At 38.2% G+C, this 22,102-nt stretch overlaps 1 protein-coding gene across 1 annotated transcript in view; it reads left to right on the forward strand.

Annotated features, from left to right (window-relative positions):
- Positions 1 to 22,102, forward strand: part of MAN1A1 (mannosidase alpha class 1A member 1) — a 142,163-nt gene that overhangs the window by 67,841 nt on the left and 52,220 nt on the right. Inside the window, 1 exon segment of the mRNA XM_039569082.1 lies at positions 13,458 to 13,552. Within this exon segment, the coding sequence (XP_039425016.1) occupies positions 13,458 to 13,552 (95 nt within the window).

A 22,102-nucleotide genomic window follows, 5' to 3' on the forward strand; every position in this document is an offset into this window, starting at 1 on the left:
TTTCCTTTTATCATGCAAAACTAGTGAATAACTGAAACCTTCTCATCAGCATTTGCTGCTTGCAGGGTATCTCTTACAAACATGGTTCAGTCTGTGCTCAGCCTTTTCTTTCCAGAGTTGCTTTTATTTCCATTTATATTCTAGAGGGAAGAATAAATAATCTTCCTGATTCCAGGCAAGATTTACAACTGCTGTAATGCTTTGGGCCATCATTGCCACACTGCTGCAGAAAACTACAGTGGTGGTTCTCAGCACGCCTGAGCAGAATTACTTCAGTGTTAAATGCCATCAGCTCTTCTGATTTGCTTGAAGGTTCTGTCTTGAGTTAATATGGTTATTAACTGACCCAAGGTCAAAAGTAAAGATTTACTGAGATAACAAGAAGAACTTAATCAGCCTTTTTTTTTCTTGATAGACTGTGACAGTTGGTAATAGAATTAATGAGTGGAGCTGGTGACTAAGATGCCCTTTTTCTAAATCATACATTGAAGACTTTTCTTCTATCTAACTCGAAATTACAGTTAAGGTACTCTAATGTTTTAGCTTACATGCTGTTGAATATAGAAATAATTTAGTGAAGCCTGAAAGGCCTTCTCTCTAGAATTGGCTATGTGAGGTGTTCAGTTAAAGAATAAAATAAAACACTACAGCCATGTAATGAGTTTTGTTAAAAATGGAGAGTTTACATGGTTGTTAAGCCTTTTTTATTTCTCTTGCTTCAAGTGGGGGCATGGAAAGCAATGTACACATGCTAATATGTGTACTTGAAGTCTTTATGAATACTTCCAACCATTATTTCCTTCAAATATGTGCGGCATTCGAAAATAGGGTTAATCTTTAGAGAGTACAACTTATGGTTGTTTAATTACAGGAAGGGTTTTGAGGTTTAGTTGTATAAAAGTTTTAACTGCAGGAAATTCAGAGAAGCAACTGAATTGCTCATAAACTTGACATGCTGCCAGCTCTGCTGCTCAGTCAGAGGACTTGTTTCTGAGTCTTTAAGAATTGGAAATGTCTGCTTGCCTCCTTATATTTTAGTCACTTGAATTTTATGGCTTGTCCAGTAAGAGAAATAGTCTTACAGTAAACAGAAAGGAATTGAATTAGTCTACCTGATGATTTAACTTACAACATAAAAGTAGCTTCTTAAATCATAGTTCTTCTCTCTTGAAGCCTCCTGTATGGCTTGCTTAAAAAGAACTACAAGAGTTCACATGTCTTATATTCAATTTAAGGAAAATATACAAGCGCTTTATTCAGGCTCATTTTGATTCTGTCCATTCATCAGACAATTCCATGACTATTGTCTGTCAGAGAAATCTCAGCAATAAGAAGGAAAGCACTGAGTTAAGAAACCATCATCTTTTTGTCCTGCTGTATAGAGAAAAATTCTTTCTTGTTACATTACTTATATAAAAAGGCATCTAGATGGTGTGTCAGAGGTGTTGTGGGGAAAGGAACCTGCAGAGTACGCTAAATTTTAACCTATTCTTCCCCTTGAAAAATAACTTAAGAATGCGTCAATGCAACTGCTGGTGTTACCAAACTCACCATGGGGTCAGGCTCAGCTGTTCACATGGTTGGGAATCCAAGCTGCACTTACCTAAATGGCACGTTCTCGATCCCATTGTTTTTAATGGAATTTACCAAAACAAATTTACTTGTAATCTGAGAATCCACTGAAACCTGAGGGCTGAAACAGCTAAAATAGTTGATTTCTTTCCCGTCTATCTATACAACTGAGACAGAAGTAGTTTGTAGCTGCTGGTGGTAGAGAAAGCTCCGTGAAAGAGTTTTATGATCCAATGGCTTGATCATAAGCGATCCATGCTGTGGATCTAACAGAGTGACTGTTGGCACTGTCTTTGTGCTTGTGGTCATTTTAGTTGTTTGCAGTATCTGGGATCACAAAATCTGGAAATTCCTGTGTTGACTTCAATCCTCATATAAGGATTAAAAAAAGAACTTTACTGTTTAAACATGGAACAGCCTTAAATATACAGCACTAACTTGCAGTGTATACTCATTATATTTTATATATGTGTAAATAGTATAAGAGACACTCTAAAATAGCAGTCTTTAATTTATTCTCTTTGTATCCGTGAACACATCAAACTAATGGGCAGTGGAATGTGGAATTGCCTGTGCATGAAGAAAAGCATAGGGTCTCTGGCAAAGGACGTTAGAGTAATGCAAATTAACTCCTTAGGCTTTTTGTGTTTAATGAAGACTGTGTAAAGCCTGGAACTCTGTAATTCTGTGCCTAAAATCATGGCTTGTTTTTAAAGCTTCAGTATTCCAACTTGTCAGTTTGGATTCTCATAGTATTTTCTTCCTTTTGCTAATATTTTCATAACCTGCATTACATATCGTTCACTAGTTATTAGTTGTTCTTATTATTGTTGCTATTATTACAAGTTTGCTACTACTTGCTTCATTCTAAATCAAGCCACTAATAACAAGACAAGACTCTTGGTAAATACCTTGTTGCAGTGTCTACTAAGATACAGCTTGGACAATAGTCACTTAGGCCTGTACTATGACACTGCCCTGTCCATGTCCTAATGCTGTGCCAAAATACACATATGACATTTATATAGAACTTTGAGCAGAAACTGAAACACAAGAAGTTCCCTTTGAGCATCAGGAAACACGTTTTTACTTTGAGGATGACTGGGCACTGCAGTGATTTGCAGTGATTGCCCAGAGGGATTGTGGAGTCCTTGTCCTTGGAGATACTGGAAAGCTATCTCTACATGTTCTTATTCCTGGGCAATGAGCACTGGGTGGCCCTGCTTGAGCAGGACAGTTGGACCAGATGACCTTCAGAGCTCCCTCCACACAGGTCTCTTCCAACCTCAACCATCCTTCTGTGAACTTTGACTCACAGCTTCATAAAAACGCAGCCCTTGGTTATCTGGAGCACTTTGCATGAAAACAACAGGGAAAAGGGAAGCTTTTTTCCCTTACTGCTACTGCACTACCACTGCAGTCCCAGCACAATTGCTGTAGAGTAATGGGAGTAACTCCAGAAAGAACAAACTCTGAGCTGGCTGGAGAACTGCTACACTGTGCTACCTGGTCTGAGGACACTGTCAGTGTAAAGTTTAACCATTTGAGGACCAGCCTCTGAATGATACAAGTAAATGACTTAAAATAGTTGATCTGAACATGTCAGATTAAGACTATGTAGTGATTGAGGAAGACCATCTTTTTGAGGGGAAGCAGAGCAAAAAGGAGTAGTTACTTTTTTCCATTTGCTCAGTGAGTTGGTCAGGTTTGCTAGTGGTTCGTTCAAGGGAGATGGCAGAATATGGGAGATCCTGAGTCTTGGGCCCTTTTGTCTATGGACTTTTTCAATTCAAACTGATGAGAGTAATTTAATTAAGCTGTTGTTCTGGTGTTGGAGTAAAATATTAAAGTGAGTAAATGAAGTTAGAAAAAAAATTAATGGAAGAACAATTAAAGTAGGCACCCTTGGTATCCTGTTCAGATTGTTATACTTGTATATTTGATAACTATCATTTAAAACTCTTGCCATTAATGCCTGAAAGAAACTTGCAAGTGCCACATAACATTGGTTGAAACAAACAGTTCCCCATTTGCTGCTGAGTTATCATTAAAAAAAATTGAATTCTCTTTATGTACACAGAGTGATTTTAGCCTTTTCTGCACCTGCCACCATGGTCTAGGAGTGTAGTTTAGAGTGAAGGCATCACTCTAAATCACTTAATGGTATTGGAATTAAAGTATACAGTCAAATTTACAAGCCTAGGAATGAATCTTCTGAAAGCACTTTATGCTTACATTGAGGATGTAATTATTGATTCCCCGTGCAGTTTATTAGGCTCCTCCACCCCACTCCCCGCTTTCACACAGATGGTGTTGCAAATCACCTCTCAATGGTCACCTGCTTGAAAGGCAAGTTTCAAATGCAAAGTGCTATTCTTTGTTTAGTCATGATAGCTTGCAAGATATAAAATGAGGCAGCTATTTAAATTTGTTGTTACAGCACCTGGGCTGGGTACACAAGATTAAATAAAAAGAAAATTAGGAAGCAGATGCTTGTGGCTTAACAGAAGAATTGAGCTAAAAGATACTCTTCGTTACTGCTGGATATGAGTAATTTTACTAAGGCAGCTGTTTCCTTTATCAGGAAAAACACCAACCTCTTAAGATGACATCCAGATGTTTTCTGTATCACTTCACAATATATTGAGTTTCCATTGTATATGCCATATTTTTAATTTCAGTCGCATTCACTTACATCCAATATAGTTTCAAATACATGTATCATCTTCCTGAACTGTAGAAGACCTGACTACTAAATACATGGCATATTCTGTACTCTTGACATCCTTGCCTGGTGTTAGTCTACAAGTTGCTCCTAGGGCTGACAGTGCCTCTCACCAGCATCCAAACATACGAATATTGGACTTCCACAGGTTGGAGAGGGCTTATTTTTCTGGGGACAGAGGGGCCTTGGGGAAGAGTTTTTTAGTGCTAGTGTCTGTCCATGCTTTAGTTGTACAGGTGTATGGTGTCTCTTACAGTGCTGCCTGTTGTTCAAAGCAGGACATACCATAGTGTTATTTCATAAAGAGCAGGTTAAAATCCTGTTCCTGTTACGTGGATATTGTGTAAAAACAGAGATTTAAAACTTCCACTAGCTCTTAGGTGTGGGATCAGTCCTCCATTGTAGCTGCTGATACTTTTAATACATGCTAGCTTGCCATCTGTCCTTGCTTGAAACAAATGCTTTCTTTGACTGGAGCCCTGAAGTTCCAGGCTTTCTATTTCTGATAGGACACAATGCTGGCATCCCAAATCTTTGACACTGATTTGCTGACACTGAGCTGTTTCATAATTTATGTATTTGGGGTGGTATGGTATTTCAGAGTCTTAAGATTTGAGCACAGTTTTTGCAGGTGTGAGACTTGTTACCTGTATTTTGGGCCTCAGGAACCAGTTGCCCATGCTCAGTTAATCTGTACATGTGCAGTAAATCCAACTCGTTACTCTTTGTGCATGCTGCTTATTGCACCTCTTGAAAAATTAAAGCTGCCCTGAGTTTGGGGTGAGGAATTCTCAAAGGCTTTTGTAAGTAACAAATTCCTTTTGTTATTACAGGCAATCATTGCAGTTTGTTTACTGCATTCTTCACAACCTTTTCTTGAATTATTGCAGTAGAGATATTATTAAATGGTTGGTTCATAAGCTTTCCAGTACTAGGGGGTTGTAGCTAAGCTTCTAATTGTTCAAGTATACATAGGCTTTAAAAAAACTTATGCTTTTTTGACATTAGTCGATAAACAAGCAGTTGCTTTTTCTCCTGTGGTCTAAAAGTTCTTCATCTTAAACAGTTCTTGGAATTTGTCTGTGTAAGCAATCCTAAATACATATGAATAGCACAAAAGGAAATAACCAGATATAACAGGAAGGAAGTCTTCCTTTATGATTTTTTTTTAATTCTGCAGTTATCCAGCAATTCCTTCCTTCATTTTAAAGTTTTAAAGTGCAAGTCAGATATGGAAAAGTTACTTTACATAAATATTTCTTTGGTTTATGCCTTGCACTTTCTGACAGTTTGTACCATTTATTACTGGCCTTCCTAAAACAAGATTTTCAAAACAGTATATCTATTTAGAGATTCTTTAGTTAAAAAATAACTGAAGTAATTACATACTTTAGCTACTGCTGATAACTTGAGGGGGTTTGTGCTTTTTTGCTGTGTGCATTTGAATGAAATCTGGAAATCTTTCACTAATCCAGTTATTTCCATTCGATTAAGTCCTCTACAATCTTTTCTGCAGAGGGGATACTCTTCATGCTACTATGTGACTTCTTTGGTACAGTAGTCAGCTAGAAAAGAAAATTAATTTTCTTGCCATCAGTGAAACCATAACAAAAAAAATCTGATTGAATAAAAGAAGGGGTTTTTATTTTTTTTTTTTTTTTTAATCTAAGCTAATTTATGCAAGAAGCAGTTTTTTTTTAAAGTGAACTTTCTTCTGCAAGCTGGTGACCAGCATACTGGAGTATTCTGGAAAGGGCAGTACAAATCTAAAAGCCTACTCATGTTTGTTACTTCCTGAAGCTGTGAAAAAGACACGTACTGTTCTAGCAGTTTGCAGGTGAGCTGTTGCTCACAGATAGCACAAGCTGCCTGAATCTCTCCAGTAAGTCATTTGCATATTTCTACAGTCACTGTTTTCGAATGCTGGAAATTTATGTACACCTTCCTGAATTGCCATATTTTCTTGGTTTCCAAGAGCTTTCACAAGGTTTAGGTGCTCTGATGCCTGCTCTGATGCTGCCACAGATGTGTCAAATAGAAGCTTTAGATTCCTGTACCGAAGGTCTCATTATAAATACTACCCCATGGTTCTTTCAGCCTTAGATTGGGATAGGAAGCCCTGCTTTACCACAGGATCCATATTTTCCAGGCTGTCTCCTCTGAAAACCATTTGTCTTTTAACACTTTCCAGCCCAGCACTGTATGATGGCAGATGCTGGGAAGGATTGTGGGAATGGCTGCTTATTGTCTTTATTTTTAAATGAGAGTTTGTCCTGCTTTATTCAGCTGTGATGCTGTTCATATGTGTGAAGGAGGGATCTGTATGAAAACTAGTGCTACTCTGAGAATTTTAATGAGAGGGAAACCTCAGAAATCATTCCCCAAATTGTTTGAGTGTAAGGATGTGCCTGAGGGTGGACTTGGCTTAGCCTGTACAGGAAATGGGGGTAGCCTTAGGGTGTGAAGTGCACTACATTGCCTCTGTAGTGAAACTTCTCACATCCAGCCAAGCTCCAGGGCTCCAGCTTGGTGCAATCCCACAAGAGCCAGGTCTATGCCGCTCAGCCATCAGCAACCCTTTGGTCTTGGGGACTGAGGGGAGGCTTATCAGCTTTGAGCAAAGTTGCGTAGATGGGCAAAGGTGCTTTGGGTTTGACGTTACGCTTGCAAACTGGAAAGCCTTCCCAAAACTCAGAATGGTGAAGCGTGTGATGCTGACTGCTGTCGGTGTGTGCCATTGGGTTGATCAGCTCTGACTGATCTTTGACTGCTACAGGTGTAGCCTCAAGTGGAGCAACTTGTTTTGAATGCACTGTCCTCCTCTTCTGTATCCTGGTAGGAAGACTTGAGATTGGGTGCAGTCCTGTGCTTGAGAAGGGCTTGTGTTGGTGTAGCATTTCACATGCTCAAGTCCAGCAGGACCAGGGCTGGCCCAGAGCTAGGGAGCTGGTCTTGAACACAGTCTGTTTCCTGGGGGAAATGCTCAAAACACACTCTTGACACTTCTGGCTCTAGATGTACAAAAATACTTCTACAGCTGTGAAGGTCCTCACTGAAGGCCATTTGGCTTCTTTTCTTGGCACTGATGATCAGACTGATGTGACTCATTACAGTGCTTGTTTCCAGAAATGTTATTAATTGTCTCCTCACCTTTTAGCACAGAATATTCATAACTGACTTGAACTCAGCTGGGAGTGAGGACTGAATAAAATGAAACTCACAGCCACCTGCTAGTGTCAAGATGACAGTAACTGTAAAAGCACTACTTGCTGATGGATTAATGCCAGCATCTGGGCAATTTATCCAGGTGTCATAAACACTGAAAATGTGTTATAGGAGATGGTTTCAAATAATATGGCACTTTGGTGTGGTATCACTTGGTATTGCAGATAGTGGCAGAATTCAGCTTACTCTATTTCAAGTATTTTGTTACCTCAGGTGGAGTGCCACAATTTTTGTAGCATTTTTAGTTTTCATTGTAAAAATAAAACAAATGTAAATATAGCAAAAATCCTGGATTGTCTTTCAGTAAAGAAGGTATTGGAAGTTGTTCTGAGAGAGTTCTTTTTTATTAGCAGATCATTTTGAACCCAAATCAACATTTGTTATGCTGAGAGGATTTCTATTCAGTGGTCTGAAGAGCAGGAAAGTGGCCTGTCCCTGTTCATTTTTCTGCTCTCGTTTTCTGCTTTTGCACTGAAATATTCATTCCTTACCCTACTGGGAAAGGCAGTCAGGTACAGGAAAAAAAGCAATAAATCTTACTTAGTGACTTGTCAGTTTTTATCCGTAAATATAAAAACAAAAATGAGAAATGCTTAATTTGATAGAATTAGAAATGTTGAGAAAATGTCTTTGTTAATTGAAAAAAAGATTAAAATATAGTATTGCTTCCTTTGGTGTTAAATTTTAACTTCTGGTTTCCTTCATATGGAGGACTTCTTAAGACAGAATTCTGGCTGTTCTTTAATTTATGATGCTGTACCATGTTATGCTTTTTTTAAAATTAGACCTCCCTCATACGCAATTCTAAGATTTTTGTTTCCTGTGCTTTCTTTTTTTCCTGATTAGCAGTAGCAATTAAAACTACAATGAGGTAATCTGACATTTTCAAAGGGATTTGTAATTCCAGCCAGAGGAAACATTTTTGTTTATCCAGAGGAGATAACATTCTTGCACTATAATGAAAGCCAGTGCTCACCAGATGACAAGTCTGGTCTTTGCCTTGCGGTTGCATCCTTGCAGGCAGATCCTTGTTTCTCTGTGGGAACACTCTTTTCCCTAATAAGATTTGTTAATGGACAGAAGAATCTGCAAGATTTGATTGATTGTGGCATTGGGTGTTCTAACATGAGCATCACAGTTCTGGATGTATGACCTCTTCGTTCGTTCACTTGTTCTCTCTTTTGAAGACCAAAAATACTTACATGTATTTAAGAAATATTTAAGGCTATCTGATGAGAGAGAAAATAATGTCTTGTTCCCTGGCTTGGTATGTGTGTTGCCTATGGAATGAACAGGCAGCAATAGGAAAGACGAGTGTGTGCAGCAGTGAGGTGGTTTTCTTGTTTACGTACCAGTGCTTACTCAAAATGTTGTTCAAAGAATTGCTGGCTTGGAGTAATGGTTGGTGGTTTGACATGACTTTTGTGTTTGTAAGGCACTCAAGATTGGTAACTCAAAGGACAATGAAAGGGCTGCTTCATTAGCCCTGAGCTTATTTTAACAACTCACAGCCTACTAATATAAACAGAGATTAAAATAGAAAGTGTAGTAACTCCGTCTTCTATATAATCTATTGTATGATTATAGTAAGTACCTAATTTGCTTTAGTGGTAATTTTGAGTAGGACTGCAGTGCGTGAAGGAATCTCTACTTTCAGGGAGGAGTCCATCTTACACGGGACCGTCACACAGTGAGAATCAGTATTATATTTTTAAAAAATGTTAGTAACGCCTTAGAGTTTAAAAAGAGAATTATCTCGCATCCTGACTACTAGCAAAAATGCTTGAGAAAACATTCCATATCCTGCCCAACTTTATATATTTACATACTGATAATGTGTTTCTGACTGGTTTAAGTTTTCATTTTCTTTCCTGAACCACAGTGCTTCACATAGAATAATTTTCTTTGTTGTAGTATGGTGTTTAGCTGAGTTAAATATCAGTCCAATTTTTAGTGGCTTTATTGCTCTTTAAAGGTAGTCATGGTACTTTGCTGTGAATCCTCAGTTTAAAAGACAGGATTGATGACACAGAGTGTGGCTTACTCTGTGCACCACCTGGTAAAAGGACTACCAATATGCCAGGTAAAATAACTCCACAGTCCCCCTTCTTTAAAAAGTATGCTGTCTAGGTATCATAGAGCATTGGAGAAAGTGATGGGGGCCTTGGGAGTGGTTTGTAGACTTTTAGATTTGTAGATAAATATTTAACTAAGCGTGGGTTGAAGGGTGGGTGCAGGTATGGGATGGTGACAGCTTCTGCCAGGTCTGATCCAGTTGGAGTACTTCAAGTAATCTTTCATTACTGCTGGATGAGCATTCATGAGAAAAAGCCAGGAAAGGTCCTTGAAGCTCTAAGGATAACCACTGGGATAGGAAATTTTGCAGTAGATATTTTCCTTTATTATATATAATGTCTCTCATTTTTGTGCTCTGTCATTTCTGCCTTTACTTTGTGCTTCTCAGTAATGGCTGTCATAATTTGTGCTTACCAAACAATCACTTTACTGGGTGATAGCGGGGAAGGATCAGGGCTTGCCAAAAGCTGAAATTCATGTTAGAAGTAGAGATAATAAGTAGAAGTTCCTATTGTTTATTTACTTTCATTGCCCCCCAAAAAATCTTACCCAGCACAGTAATTATTTCTTGTCCAATACTATAAGTTTCTGCAAAAGAAAAATACAGTGAACATTGTGGATGATGTGCAATAATTGCGGCACCTGCTTTTTCTGTTATCTTTTTTTTTTTTAACTGGTAAAGTTGCAAATTGAGAAATAAAGTGGTTCCTTGATTTTTCTTCACCCTTTTACCCTTGCTGATGGAGTATAATTTTACTGCATGAGGCTACAATTTATTGTGCTCAGTCTTTCAGTGTTGTTGTATTCTTGTCATTCTTGTCTCTGCTGTTCTCCTTCATAGATAGTGATTTAGCAGTCAGTTGTTCAGCCATGTTAAATTAGACCTAGAGATAACATTAGGCAACGTCCATAGTTGATTTTTATTTTTAACTTTGGAAGAGGAAGGAAAATCTCTAGCATGTATTAGTAATAACCTGTTGAAATTCTCATGTAAACAAGTGCATCTTCACCTCAGCACTTGTTTAGAAATTGTACAATGGTTTAAAAATATTTTTTTAATTCTTTTTTCCTAATTGCCTACTATGAAAATTATTTACTGCATTGACAGAGGTGCATTTTGGACAATGAAGAAGTTAGACTGCCTGGCTTCACTGTATATTCTAATGTTGGTGTTTAGGGCACTATTTTTGTCAGGACTGAATTACATTTTCCTTCTACATCCATATGTGGAACAATACTTCCTTACTGTTTTATATCTCATGTGTTTATTTTTTGATAGCCATTGTTTGTGACATTTCCATAACATAGACAGTTTTTATTTTGAAAGAATTTGGTTTGTTTATTTATGAAATAAATACAGTAGAATTTTAAAAATATGTTAGAGTTGGTAGAAATATTTGAAAGTAAAGCATTATTGCTCTACATCAAATTAAGATGCTAAAGTGTCACATTTCTTTCCAGAAGCAATTATTGTAAAAGATCTCATTCTGAGCTTACATGTAATCTTTTTAATGATGAAGGATTAATACAGCCTGCAAGGTACAACAGGTTCTGAGCCTTGCTGCCTCTGCTGTGGTTAAGTGTGCGTGCGTGTGTGTGTGTGTGTGTGTTCTGAAGTGGAGATCTCTTCTTGTCCTTACATAAACATCTAAAAAGAATACATATGGCACCTTTAACAACATTCCATAAGATATCTATCTAGCCCTTTTACATTTAGCTAAAGGTAAGGGTTTATGCTGTGCAGCAGATGCTTCTACAGAAACTCTGGGTCCTGGTGTGCCCATCGCTTAGGAGGATGATTGTAGCTGCTCTCCTGTCAGTACTTCAGTGTCTCACGGCAGAGAAGCTGATGAGTTGATCACACCATATGCTGTGAAAGGCTGAGGGAGGCCTCTCTTGTGCTAAAAGAGCAAAGGATATGTTTGGCTTCAGCAGACCAAGATGAAAAAGGTGGCTTTGAAATGAGAGCTTGTGCGCTCCGGGTGGGTTACTGTCCCTTGCTTCTCCCAAGGCAATCTGCTAAGAGGTGATTATGTGCTGCACCAACTGTTTCTGGTTGTTCACCAAGGCTTTAACCCTTGGGAAGACTGAATTATGTGCTGGATAAAGATCAGAAATCCATAGCTAATTCTCATCAGAATCCACATAATTGGTAAACTTGGAAGTCATAAATATCATGGATTATGAAGGGATTTCCAAGCAAATTGTTTCCCCTGCTGCTTTGCTTCAAGTTTCTCCCAGCACTGTGATGCAATCCACTCAAGAAAGTGTTCTGACTCCAGACATAATTTGGCTTGAAATTACTTAACCTCCCTCAAAATATCTTTTACTGTAATTTTAAATCTTGGACTATTGCCACAGAAGTCTTGAGATCTGTATCATATGGCGAGACCGTGGGATGGGATAGTCTGGAGCTTCTTTATGGTAACATGATTGTTCCAGAGTTTTATATTCACTCCTGCTCACATATTTTTCAATAATAAAAACCTTCCTTCGATATGGCTTTTAGAAAGTAGTAATTTTACAAACTATATTTTATTTTTGTGGAAAGAAATTTCTTCATTACCTTGTTTTGCCCAGCAAATGTCTTTATATATTCACATAAACATATAGGCATGGCTGCACCACAAGATGCATCAGATGTACAAACTGATTTCTAATATAAATAAATATAAGTCCATCATAAATATGTCTGAGGAGAAAAAATGCGTTGAAAGGAACCATTATTAGAAAGAGAGAACAATGAAGGTGACTTTGCTATTTTGACTACTACACCTGGGATAATCCCTTTCAGTGTTGCACAAGATCCCAGTGTAATTCCAAGCAAATAGGCCTTGAACATCCACATATTGAAATCACTAAATAGGTTTCTATATTTAAGTTGGAACAATATTGCTACTAATTAAAAACTCTCTTAAATAGAGCACTCAGTGCACAAACAGTAAAGTTACTGTAACCTGAGCTAAGTTGGCAGTTGAAGGAAAGCAAAAGCCTCTTTGTTCCAGCTTTTTAACTATTTACCTGGACATAAAAGTTCCTCTTGTTAAATTGTCCGTCATTCTTGTGGGCGTATGGTAAGCATTTGGGGTCTTTCTGCTTCATGTTTTTGAAGTGAAAGCTGAAACTCTTTAGATGCTGCATATCAGTTAAGTCTCAGTTGTCCGCAGGGGTATATTCCAATTTTTTGATTAATGGTGGCACTGACACTCTCTGGATATAAGCCAGATGAGTCCATAAAGACTGTAGCGCTACAAAATGTGTGGGGTTTATTTTTTCGGTGCTGTGTGGGGGTGTTTTTGTCACAGACTGCCCGTGCAGCAGATTGGCAGTACAGCAGGTGCGTGGCGATGCAGCCCAGGCTCCCACAGCATGCTGAACCCCTGTTAATAAACCTCAGAGAGAGCAAAGGTGGCCTTCCTGCGCCTGCATCCCCACGCTCCAGGAGGACGTGGTGCTAGGGGCAGGGATCTGCCGGCCAGCCAGGCAGGATGCAGCAGCATCCTTGGCTCATGGCCCCTTCCCTGAGCACAGGGCACCTGGCAGGGGCAGCCAGGAGTGTGTAACCTGCTCGGCAGTATCGGGTCTGGCTGTACTGGTGGCTCTGGTTTGATGGTGGTCATGCCAGGAGCAGGTCGTCTGGGCATTGTCACTGTGTGATCCTGCTGTGTGAGTTCTCTCCTTACCAGGTGCAATGAAACAGGCTGTGCTGCTTCGTCCCTTTGATGTCACTCTAAAGGAGCAGGGATGCTTCATTGTGCTTAGATGGATTGTACCATATGCTCAATAATGATATTAGCTAAAGTAATTTACTTGGAGCAACAATGCATTTTCCAATACTTGGTTTCTTCTTAACTTTCAGGTTTTCCGAAAAAAGGCAGTGGAGCTTGGAGAGAAATTGCTACCAGCTTTCAACACTCCCACTGGGATACCTTGGGCATTGCTTAATATCAAGAGGTAAAACAGCTGCTTTTTGGTGACTAGAACACATAAAAGTTATGTTGAATCTATCTTTGCCACGCAACTATTACAATTGCTGCACAGTTTTTGTCTTTCTGGTTCTACATTTTAAATTAGGAATTTTAAGTGGATATATGTTGCACACAGAAGAATGCATACAGAAATATATTTATTCATCTCAGAACAGGCTGTGGTTTTGTCAGTTAGTATGTTGCTCATCACTCTTCCTGAAGTCCTTTTAGTGTTGTTTTAGGTAGACTAAGAGCAGTAGGACATGTGCTACTCTGAAAGTTTTCTAGCCACTTTGTACTCTTATTTTAACCTGTTCACAAATGTGGTATCAGCATGTCCTTCATGTCAAGAAACAAGAGAATTGCCTGCTACCAGAGACTCACTGTTTTGTACCCTGTCCCAAGTGGTTTTGCTTTGGGCAGTCGTGGTTTGAAGGCTGCTCTGTGTTTGCTGTAGGAGATGCTTGATTTCCTGAAGTCACTCTTGCCTCCACTATCTGGCTCCAGACATGTCAGCAATTCCTTGGTCCAACTCAGGACTGCTACCTATGTTATGGTGCTGGTGAAGAAAATGGTTTCTTTGCACTGCTCGGCAAAGAATGTCGAAAATGACACCTGTGGGGGTGTATTTGTGTATTTGTAAGGACACATCAGCTTTCTTTGTACTGATAATAAGCCCCAGTGTCACTCATCACAAGAAAGTGAATCAAAAAGAATTTCACACGTGCATGTGTTGGTGATGTGTTTTTTTGAGTGACTGCCTCCTTGACAGTCAGCATCTTCCACTGTTCCCTGCTTGCTCTGTATTTATGAGTGCACCTTTTCCCCACAGTAGGATGGACATTGACGTTTTGCTTGATTGGCTGTGTTTGCTTCAGGCTTCAGAGTAAACTGCTCAGGGCCAATCCTACAGAAATCCCTGGCATGTCACTTCAGACAGGCTTATCTTCCACCTTCCTTTCAAACAGCAGTGAGGGAGAAAGCCAGAAAAAGCACATCTGTGTGCATGAGGAGGAGGGAGTTAGTGACTCCTCAACTTGTTCATCATTGAAGGGGCTGATTAACTGCTGCCTGGTGATGATCCTTGGACTTTGGCTGGTCACTTACGTGCATTTTAATAATTTCTTCACAACAGGCTTCAGTCAGTTCTGCACAAGTTCAGTAGAACAGCAGCTTTAGGTGTGTTACTTGGTTTTAAGCAGTTAGAGAAACTTCTGAATACAAAACCCTAACATGTTTGTAATTGCAACACAAGAATACCTTGCTCTACATAGTATATTTAAGCATGCTTAAGGTATTCAGGCTAAAAATGTGTCTTTTATATAACCCATATCTAAATCCCTCCTTAACTGTCCTCTTTGCATATAGTTCAAATTATGTGATAGATCTTTATAGTTTGTTCCTACCTTCTCACAACAACTGCTGTGGGCCACCACAGATGTCAGCTGCAAACAATGCAAAAGGGATTCTTTTCCTACCTGGCACAAAAGTGAAAGAGGATCTCTGCCGAGATAATTCCCTTTGCTGTGGCAGAAAAAATGACATTAAATGCTGGGTTCTTGGTTATTCATTCTGAATCCTTGCACATCTGCCTAGCTTTGACCTTCAGTAGATGACTCTTCCATAATACTGTGAGTAAACAAATACGCTGTCATCCAGGCTTAGGAAATGCTAAGCCTCTGAAGCCTGCATACATTGTGTATCTAATATGCCTCATTTCTCATTAGTATTTTATTTGATTTTATTTTGATTTATGCTTCAAACTGGAAAACACAATAGATTATGGGTGTCAGTGGTTATTTTTAAATTACTATTTCTGGATTAAGAGATGAGCTGGGTATTTGTTTAACTTTGCAAATGTTCTTCACAAAATAGTTGGTTTTTTCTGCTTGTCCTGTATCATCACAGCAGACTTGCTCTCTCCTTGCATGCCTCTGTGTATAAACATACAGATGTGCTTTTGTCTCCTCACATACCAAAGACATCCACCTGAAGTATTATTCTTTTTGTCTTTTCCATTGTTTTAGTTCATCCTGCTTCTTTCCTTACTACTTAGTGATCATGGGACAGTTACTGCCTTGTTTGTGGAACTCTTATTATCAAATATGATAAAAAGTTCATTGTACTATTCTTCAGCTAAAAATACTTGCCAATTCATGAGTATGTTTGCTTGTAGAACTTCCTTTGGCCTCTAAAGTACAATTTAAGTAATTAGATCAGTGGTTTGTAGTGGGATTTCCTTTTCTTTCTTTCTAAAGTTTCAGTTGCACTTCCATATTTCTGATGTTGCCCTGTATTTTCAGTTCATCTTCAGCATCTGTTTTTCACTTCTGCTTGTGCTGCAGAATTTGAAATTCCTTTTATGGCTCACTTGCTTATTTAAGTAAATAGCATGGTATAGCACTTGTGGACTTTTCTGGCTGAAAACAGGGGTGCAAAGAGGGGGTGCAGAGGAAGAAGTGTATAAAGCAGAGGTGGGTTGACATACAGGTTTGAGTTTTATTTTTGGGCATAAGAAGCACAAACTGGCAAAGCCACTTTCATTTCTCTATTTGCTTACTTACTTATTTTCCTCCCTCACACAAATCCTTTGTTTAGATATTTCCTCTTCAGTACTTCTAAAACGCCAGCTATAACAGTTTCTTAAAATACTTCTAGTTCATGATCCTTTTCTTCTTCTTCCTAGTAAGCTGTGACAATCTGGCTTCTCCATGCTAAAGCTGTCATTTCTCTTTCTCTCTATAAACTCTAAGTAGTTTATGTGACTGATCAATCAGATTGCTTCTGTATTTCTGTAATTTACCTCTCAGATCTATAAAAAGAAAAAAATATGAAATTATAACTTGCTTAGTGAGTTAAGTAATCTTAACAAATACCCAGACTTGCATCAAGTTTGCAGTATCAAGTAATTTTTTTAATATATCTATTTATTTTTACCCCTGTAACTATTAAAGGGGAAGCTGTATGGAGCTTGTATTTATGGGATGATGCCCAGCTGTCAAATACAGAGAAGGACCCAGATTGTTGTTATTCTGTTGAATCAATCAGGAATAAACATCTGAGTATAAAATTCTGTGCTTTTTTTTTTTTCTTTCAGATGGAAATTTTGTTTTTATGTCACTTTTTTCCCCCTTTCAAAGCAGACCGGTATCTGGTTTTTAGTCACGATTTCCAATATGAACACATTACTACTTGCCAATAAGCAACCCAGGAGCATTCTTACATGAAAGAATATATTTTCCATGAAATGTTTTCTCTCTACACATTGACCAGTTGCGTAGTTTTAAGGTTATTTATTGTGCCTCATGTGCTGTGATATAGCAATACTGTTAGGCATTAAGGTGCCTGCCTTTTTATGAAGAATCAATGTAGCATATAAACTTTAAGTGCATCTGAAACTTTGAAAAATAGTTATGCCTTGCCTTAATGAAAAAGTTTCAACTGGAGTAAATAATATTTTTATTTCTGGAAACATAACAAACTGGAAATGGGGGGGTTTTTTATGTCCAGCCTGTTCATAAGTGTTGTTGTGGCTAAGGGTGATACTGAGCCTGTTTCTCTGGCTCACTGACAAACCTAAATTATGTAAAAGCATTTATGGCTTTAGGGACCATGGAAAGTGTTGTATAGAAGGAAAAGCTGTGAGGTGTAGCTGGAGTGGGTCAGGGCAGGGAAGCCTAACAGAAGTTAAAAAAGAGGAGTTTGAAATACATGTGATTAATTTGTATTGAAATCAAACCACAGGGAGTGGTAAGATTTACTTGACATAAATGTAGAATGTTTACTGTGTCTGATGTCAGCTCAGGTTTCTTTGCCTTTTACACTTTAATATTGATTGTACATTAAGAGTGGATCTGAGTTGTATTCAATATAACATACTTTATGAAGTGAGATAGCAGGGGCCTTGCTAAATTGTTTGCACAATGTAGTTACTCATTCGTAAGTAACCAAGTATGGAAGTGGCAGAGCTGCAATATTTATGCCGTTGGGATGTTGTCAGCATGGTTTTAAAGCAAGGTCCTCCTTTGACTTTTAAAATTACTATTATTTTTTAAATTGCTACATTTTATACAGCATAGTTAAGTTATGCCACAGGTCTTTCCAGGTCTCAAAGTGTTCAGTTTGAACAAGAGTTTCTGGGAGCTGCTGAGCCCTTGCAGCCACTATGTGTATTTAGAGCGAGAAGATACACCCATAGCACAGCTTCAAAAACAGTTTTTTACCTCACTTGGAAAAAATTTAAAAAGCAATAAGAAATTCACCCATAGTTTTTTTTTATTTTTAACAACTTTTTACCACCAGCTAAGATACCTGTTCTGTGACAGTAGTGCTAAATAGGATGGTTCTCCCCACCATTGCAGCTTGCCCAGCAGAACCTGGCTGCTTCGGAGAGGGGTTTTATGCTAAAATGCTACAGTGATTGGAAGGATGACTCACACACAGGTGGTGTTCCCTTATGGGACACTCATTCTGGTATTTCAGACTACTGGTGGCAGTGTTCAAGGTTGCAGGCATTTAAAGGAGCTTCTCTCTCAGCACTTTCCACCTACATGGAAATGTGGCCAATAAACCAATCACTTTGGAGGTATGAAGTGTTGGTCTGTAAACAACAGAACTTGCTTGAAAATACTTCAAAGTTTCAAAATAATTTCCAATTTCAAAACATGTTTGAGTTCCTATGGTCTTCAAAATGTCTTTAGTGTGTGGTACCTCACTGGAAAAACTCCAGTACTCTTAAAGAAAGAATTCAGCAGATAATAGAATTGGTTCTATTTGTGCTCTGTGACATCTTCCAAAAAACATCATAATCAATGCACTTACGAGTACATACCTTTAAATTTTGTAAAGGAATCTTAATGCATTCAGAAAGCTTGAAAATACAATGAAGAAGGGATCCAGACATGTAAATTCAGTAAACCTTTTTGACAGTTTGATTCTCCGTCTTACACTGTAAGAAATGCCTGAAATGTGATTGTTTGACTGATGCATTATTTTGCAATATTTGTTGCAAGTTGTTTGTATGATACTATATTTTTTTACAGAATTAGCAGTTCATGCTTTTACTTGTCCAAGTGATACAAGGAGCACTTTCTTGCAGAGATTTAACCAGGATGGATAATTTAATTTTTCTGGTTTGCACTATTAATTCTAGTGTATAAATTAAATTTTAGATGTTTTTTAAAAAAGACTGCAGAGTTAAATAAAGCTTATTCTTCAAATTTGACTGTATTTGGCAAAAATAAACCTATTTTTAAAGGGAGTTTAGAGAGAAAAAACTTACACTGTCTGCACAGTTTGTTATTGTAGGATCATACAGAAGCTGTGTTTAGATGAAATCTTTAATTATATCCTTTCTGTCTAATTTTGGCATAATTTTAGAGGAAGAAATCAAAATTACCTAAGAAAAAAAGCTAAAAGAAGCAGACATCCTTTATAACGGCTTTGCATGTGTGGTTTTGGCAAATGGCTCCACTGATGTAATAAAGTGGTAGTAATAACAAAAAAGGATTTGGATATTGAATTAAACACTGAGATTTCCCCTGTAGCAAAACAGACCAGTGGAAAGCAGACTTTTGCCTTCAGGCATTTGGGTCACAGTGTGGATTTGTATTAGCACTGGATGCAATGAGGTAATCCTAGCTGAACTTTACCTCTCTAAAAATTATTTGGTTTGTGTTAAACATATGTTTTGGCTAAAATGATCTGCTGTCTGGACATACTGATCTCTTTCCATGGACTAATGAAGACCTTGCACAATTATTTGAAAGCACTAACATCTTGAGATGAAGAAATTAATTCCATCCTAATTTATAAGTAACTAGTGACAAGGATGATTTCAGCAAAGGGTACATTTTTTCAGCACAGCCATTTCAGTTCATTGCATGATTCATAAACAAGTTTACATTTCTTGAGTCAGTATTGAATGCAAAGCAACCAGGAAAAATAGTTATGCATGTAAAATAACAGAAGATTAGAAATTTCCATGTTTTAGGACATGTTAGAACACCACAGGAAACAAACTCCTTGCCATGTCTTTACCTCATATGAAATTCCTTGCTGTGTCATCACCTCACCTGAAATGAGTAGCTAGTTCTGCATTGTATGACTAGTGCTTTATGTTCAATATTCAGTATATTTGACCTGTGGTGATGTCTGATTTACCATTAAGCAATGTAAAAAAATCTCATTTATAATAATATCACAAAAATTTCATGAGATAGTTCAAGGAATGTGGCTCTTTGTCGAGAAAGAAAAAGAACCAAGAAAAATATTATTTTGGTGATAGTCCATAATGATAGGCTGTATTACTCAAATAGCAGCTTCAATTCAATATTGTAATGCAGAATTTGTGTGGGAGGCTGCCCTCTGGCAATAACACAGGAAGAATTTGGGACCTATTATTATTACTGAAAAATATCCTTCTCAGTTTAAGTGCTTTCTTTATAGCCAAAAGAAAGATTCTAGTCCCAGATTCTAAGTTTAAACACTCTTTCCCCACAGTTTATTAGTTCAATGTAAAATGAGTATAGATACTTGCAAGTTCATAATTATCATATTATTTATCTCCGTAAAAGCTTGTGTGAGTATTAGTAATGGTATTCCTCAGCACAAAATGTACGATTACAAACACTTTATAGATCTCTGTGGTGCTAGCAATAGCTAATGTTGTTTTACAAAACAAAACAAACCTTCTGCCAGACAGTCCCACAGAAACCAACTTGTTACTGGAGGCTCTACTTCGTGGGCCTTTTGTCTTGAAGGCTTGAAAAAATGGGAAATTGCTTTTTTTGGTATGTTATTTATAAAGAAGATATAAAGGTTTTCTGTGCTGGAAAGGGGGAGGATAAGACGGTTGAACTATTTTGTGTTTTGCCCTAGAAGAAATCAGGACTAGGAAGTTCACTCCAGTCACCTATGGCATATGCCAATAGGTGGCATGTACCAAGCAGGGACATCAAATTTCCTACCAGTCTGGTTGTGAGCAGTCCTTCACTGAAATGCAGTGACATAGGGTGGGAAAGTTGCATCAGATCCTCAGTTTGCTTCCTGAGAGTTAAAACCGTTCTTGCTCCCCTGCAAGTTTTTGAAATCTCATTTATTGAAAATAGGATTTTATAAATTAGCATATGGCTAAGGTTGTTGCTCATGCTCTTGCTTTAGCTGGATAAGTGCTATCAGCGCCTTGATATTGGCAGGTAATCAGGAGTTATTTGTATACCATACCTTTCCGTTGCCTAGGAGCTGCAAGGGAACCCTTAGTGTTGAATTGCCAGACATATTTGAGAGTTGGAGTTGTTTGTGAACATGTGCAGGATGAGGCTCAGTGCCAGATGAGACACGTTGGTATGTACACAGGCACAAGCTCCCACTGGAGTGGGACACTGCAAAGGCACTGTGAAGCAGCTTGAGGAGCAGTTATCCTGCCTGAAATCAAGTGCCCAGGGCCTGGCCCGCTGGGCTGCTTTTCCTTGGTCTATACTGCTTGTGCTGGGAACGCTGACACCTGAGTGTAGGCACATTAATCTTTCCACTTGGTTAAAGATCATTACCCTTTTAATTGCTTGTATCGTGTATGACCTAATTTTCATCTGCGTATATTAAATCCTACACTAGACAAAATGTTACTGTCGAAAGAGGCTTCCTTCAGAGGGAAGGGAATCAGTTCCTAGAGACTTCAGGTTTCATTAAATAAATAAAATGAGCACAAGTACTTCTCAGTCGCTTCCACCACAGTTCAAGTCACCTCAGAAAAAACAGATCATCTAAAAATGATAGTTGTGTTGGGATTGTTCCACCTAAGAATTTTCCGACAGGCAAATTATAAAACCACTTATGAGTTGTTTACTTTATGTATTTGTTATAACCTATGTACATTTGCAGGATTTTGCCTGCAAAATCTATGACTCATTTCTCATTAGGGTAATCCTGAAATGACCATGAGAAGGGGAGAGCAGGCATTTGCAAAGTGCTTTGCTTGTGTATTTTAGCTGGAATTACTTTGATACTTCTACCTGGTTAAATTCTCGGCTGTGTGGGGTTGTTTGGGCGTTTTTCCTACAGTGGTTTAAGCATCTGTATGATGTGGTAGATAATAAGGATTGAGGTTGACCAAGCAAATAGCTGACTGCAGTTACTCTGTATTCTTACCATCCTAAAATGGTGAGCATGAACAGGAGTTGTTAACTGCATTTTTTCAGATATCGTTTCTGAGAACAGATTCTGCTGTTATCTTCAAAGAATACTGTATTTTTTTTTCCTGCTGAAAAAGGGATACTTCTTGAAGTACATCTTTTGTTTCAGATAAACACATAGATAGATGTATGTATTGGTAAATCTGTATTCATTGTTTTATGTTTTCTTACTGCTGCTGATACAAGAGGCTCTCTCCTTAACCTCCACCAAACTGTGTCCTCTCAGCTGGACAGCCGAAACCCTGCTGGCAACTGACACAGGTCCAGTGCATCATGGGTATCACAAATAACAGTTTTACTTATCTGAATTTTTAACTTCTCTTTTTAGCACTCCATAATCTTAT

This window comes from Corvus cornix, chromosome 3, assembly GCF_000738735.6.
Source record: "Corvus cornix cornix isolate S_Up_H32 chromosome 3, ASM73873v5, whole genome shotgun sequence".
NCBI classification, from domain to species: domain Eukaryota; kingdom Metazoa; phylum Chordata; class Aves; order Passeriformes; family Corvidae; genus Corvus; species Corvus cornix.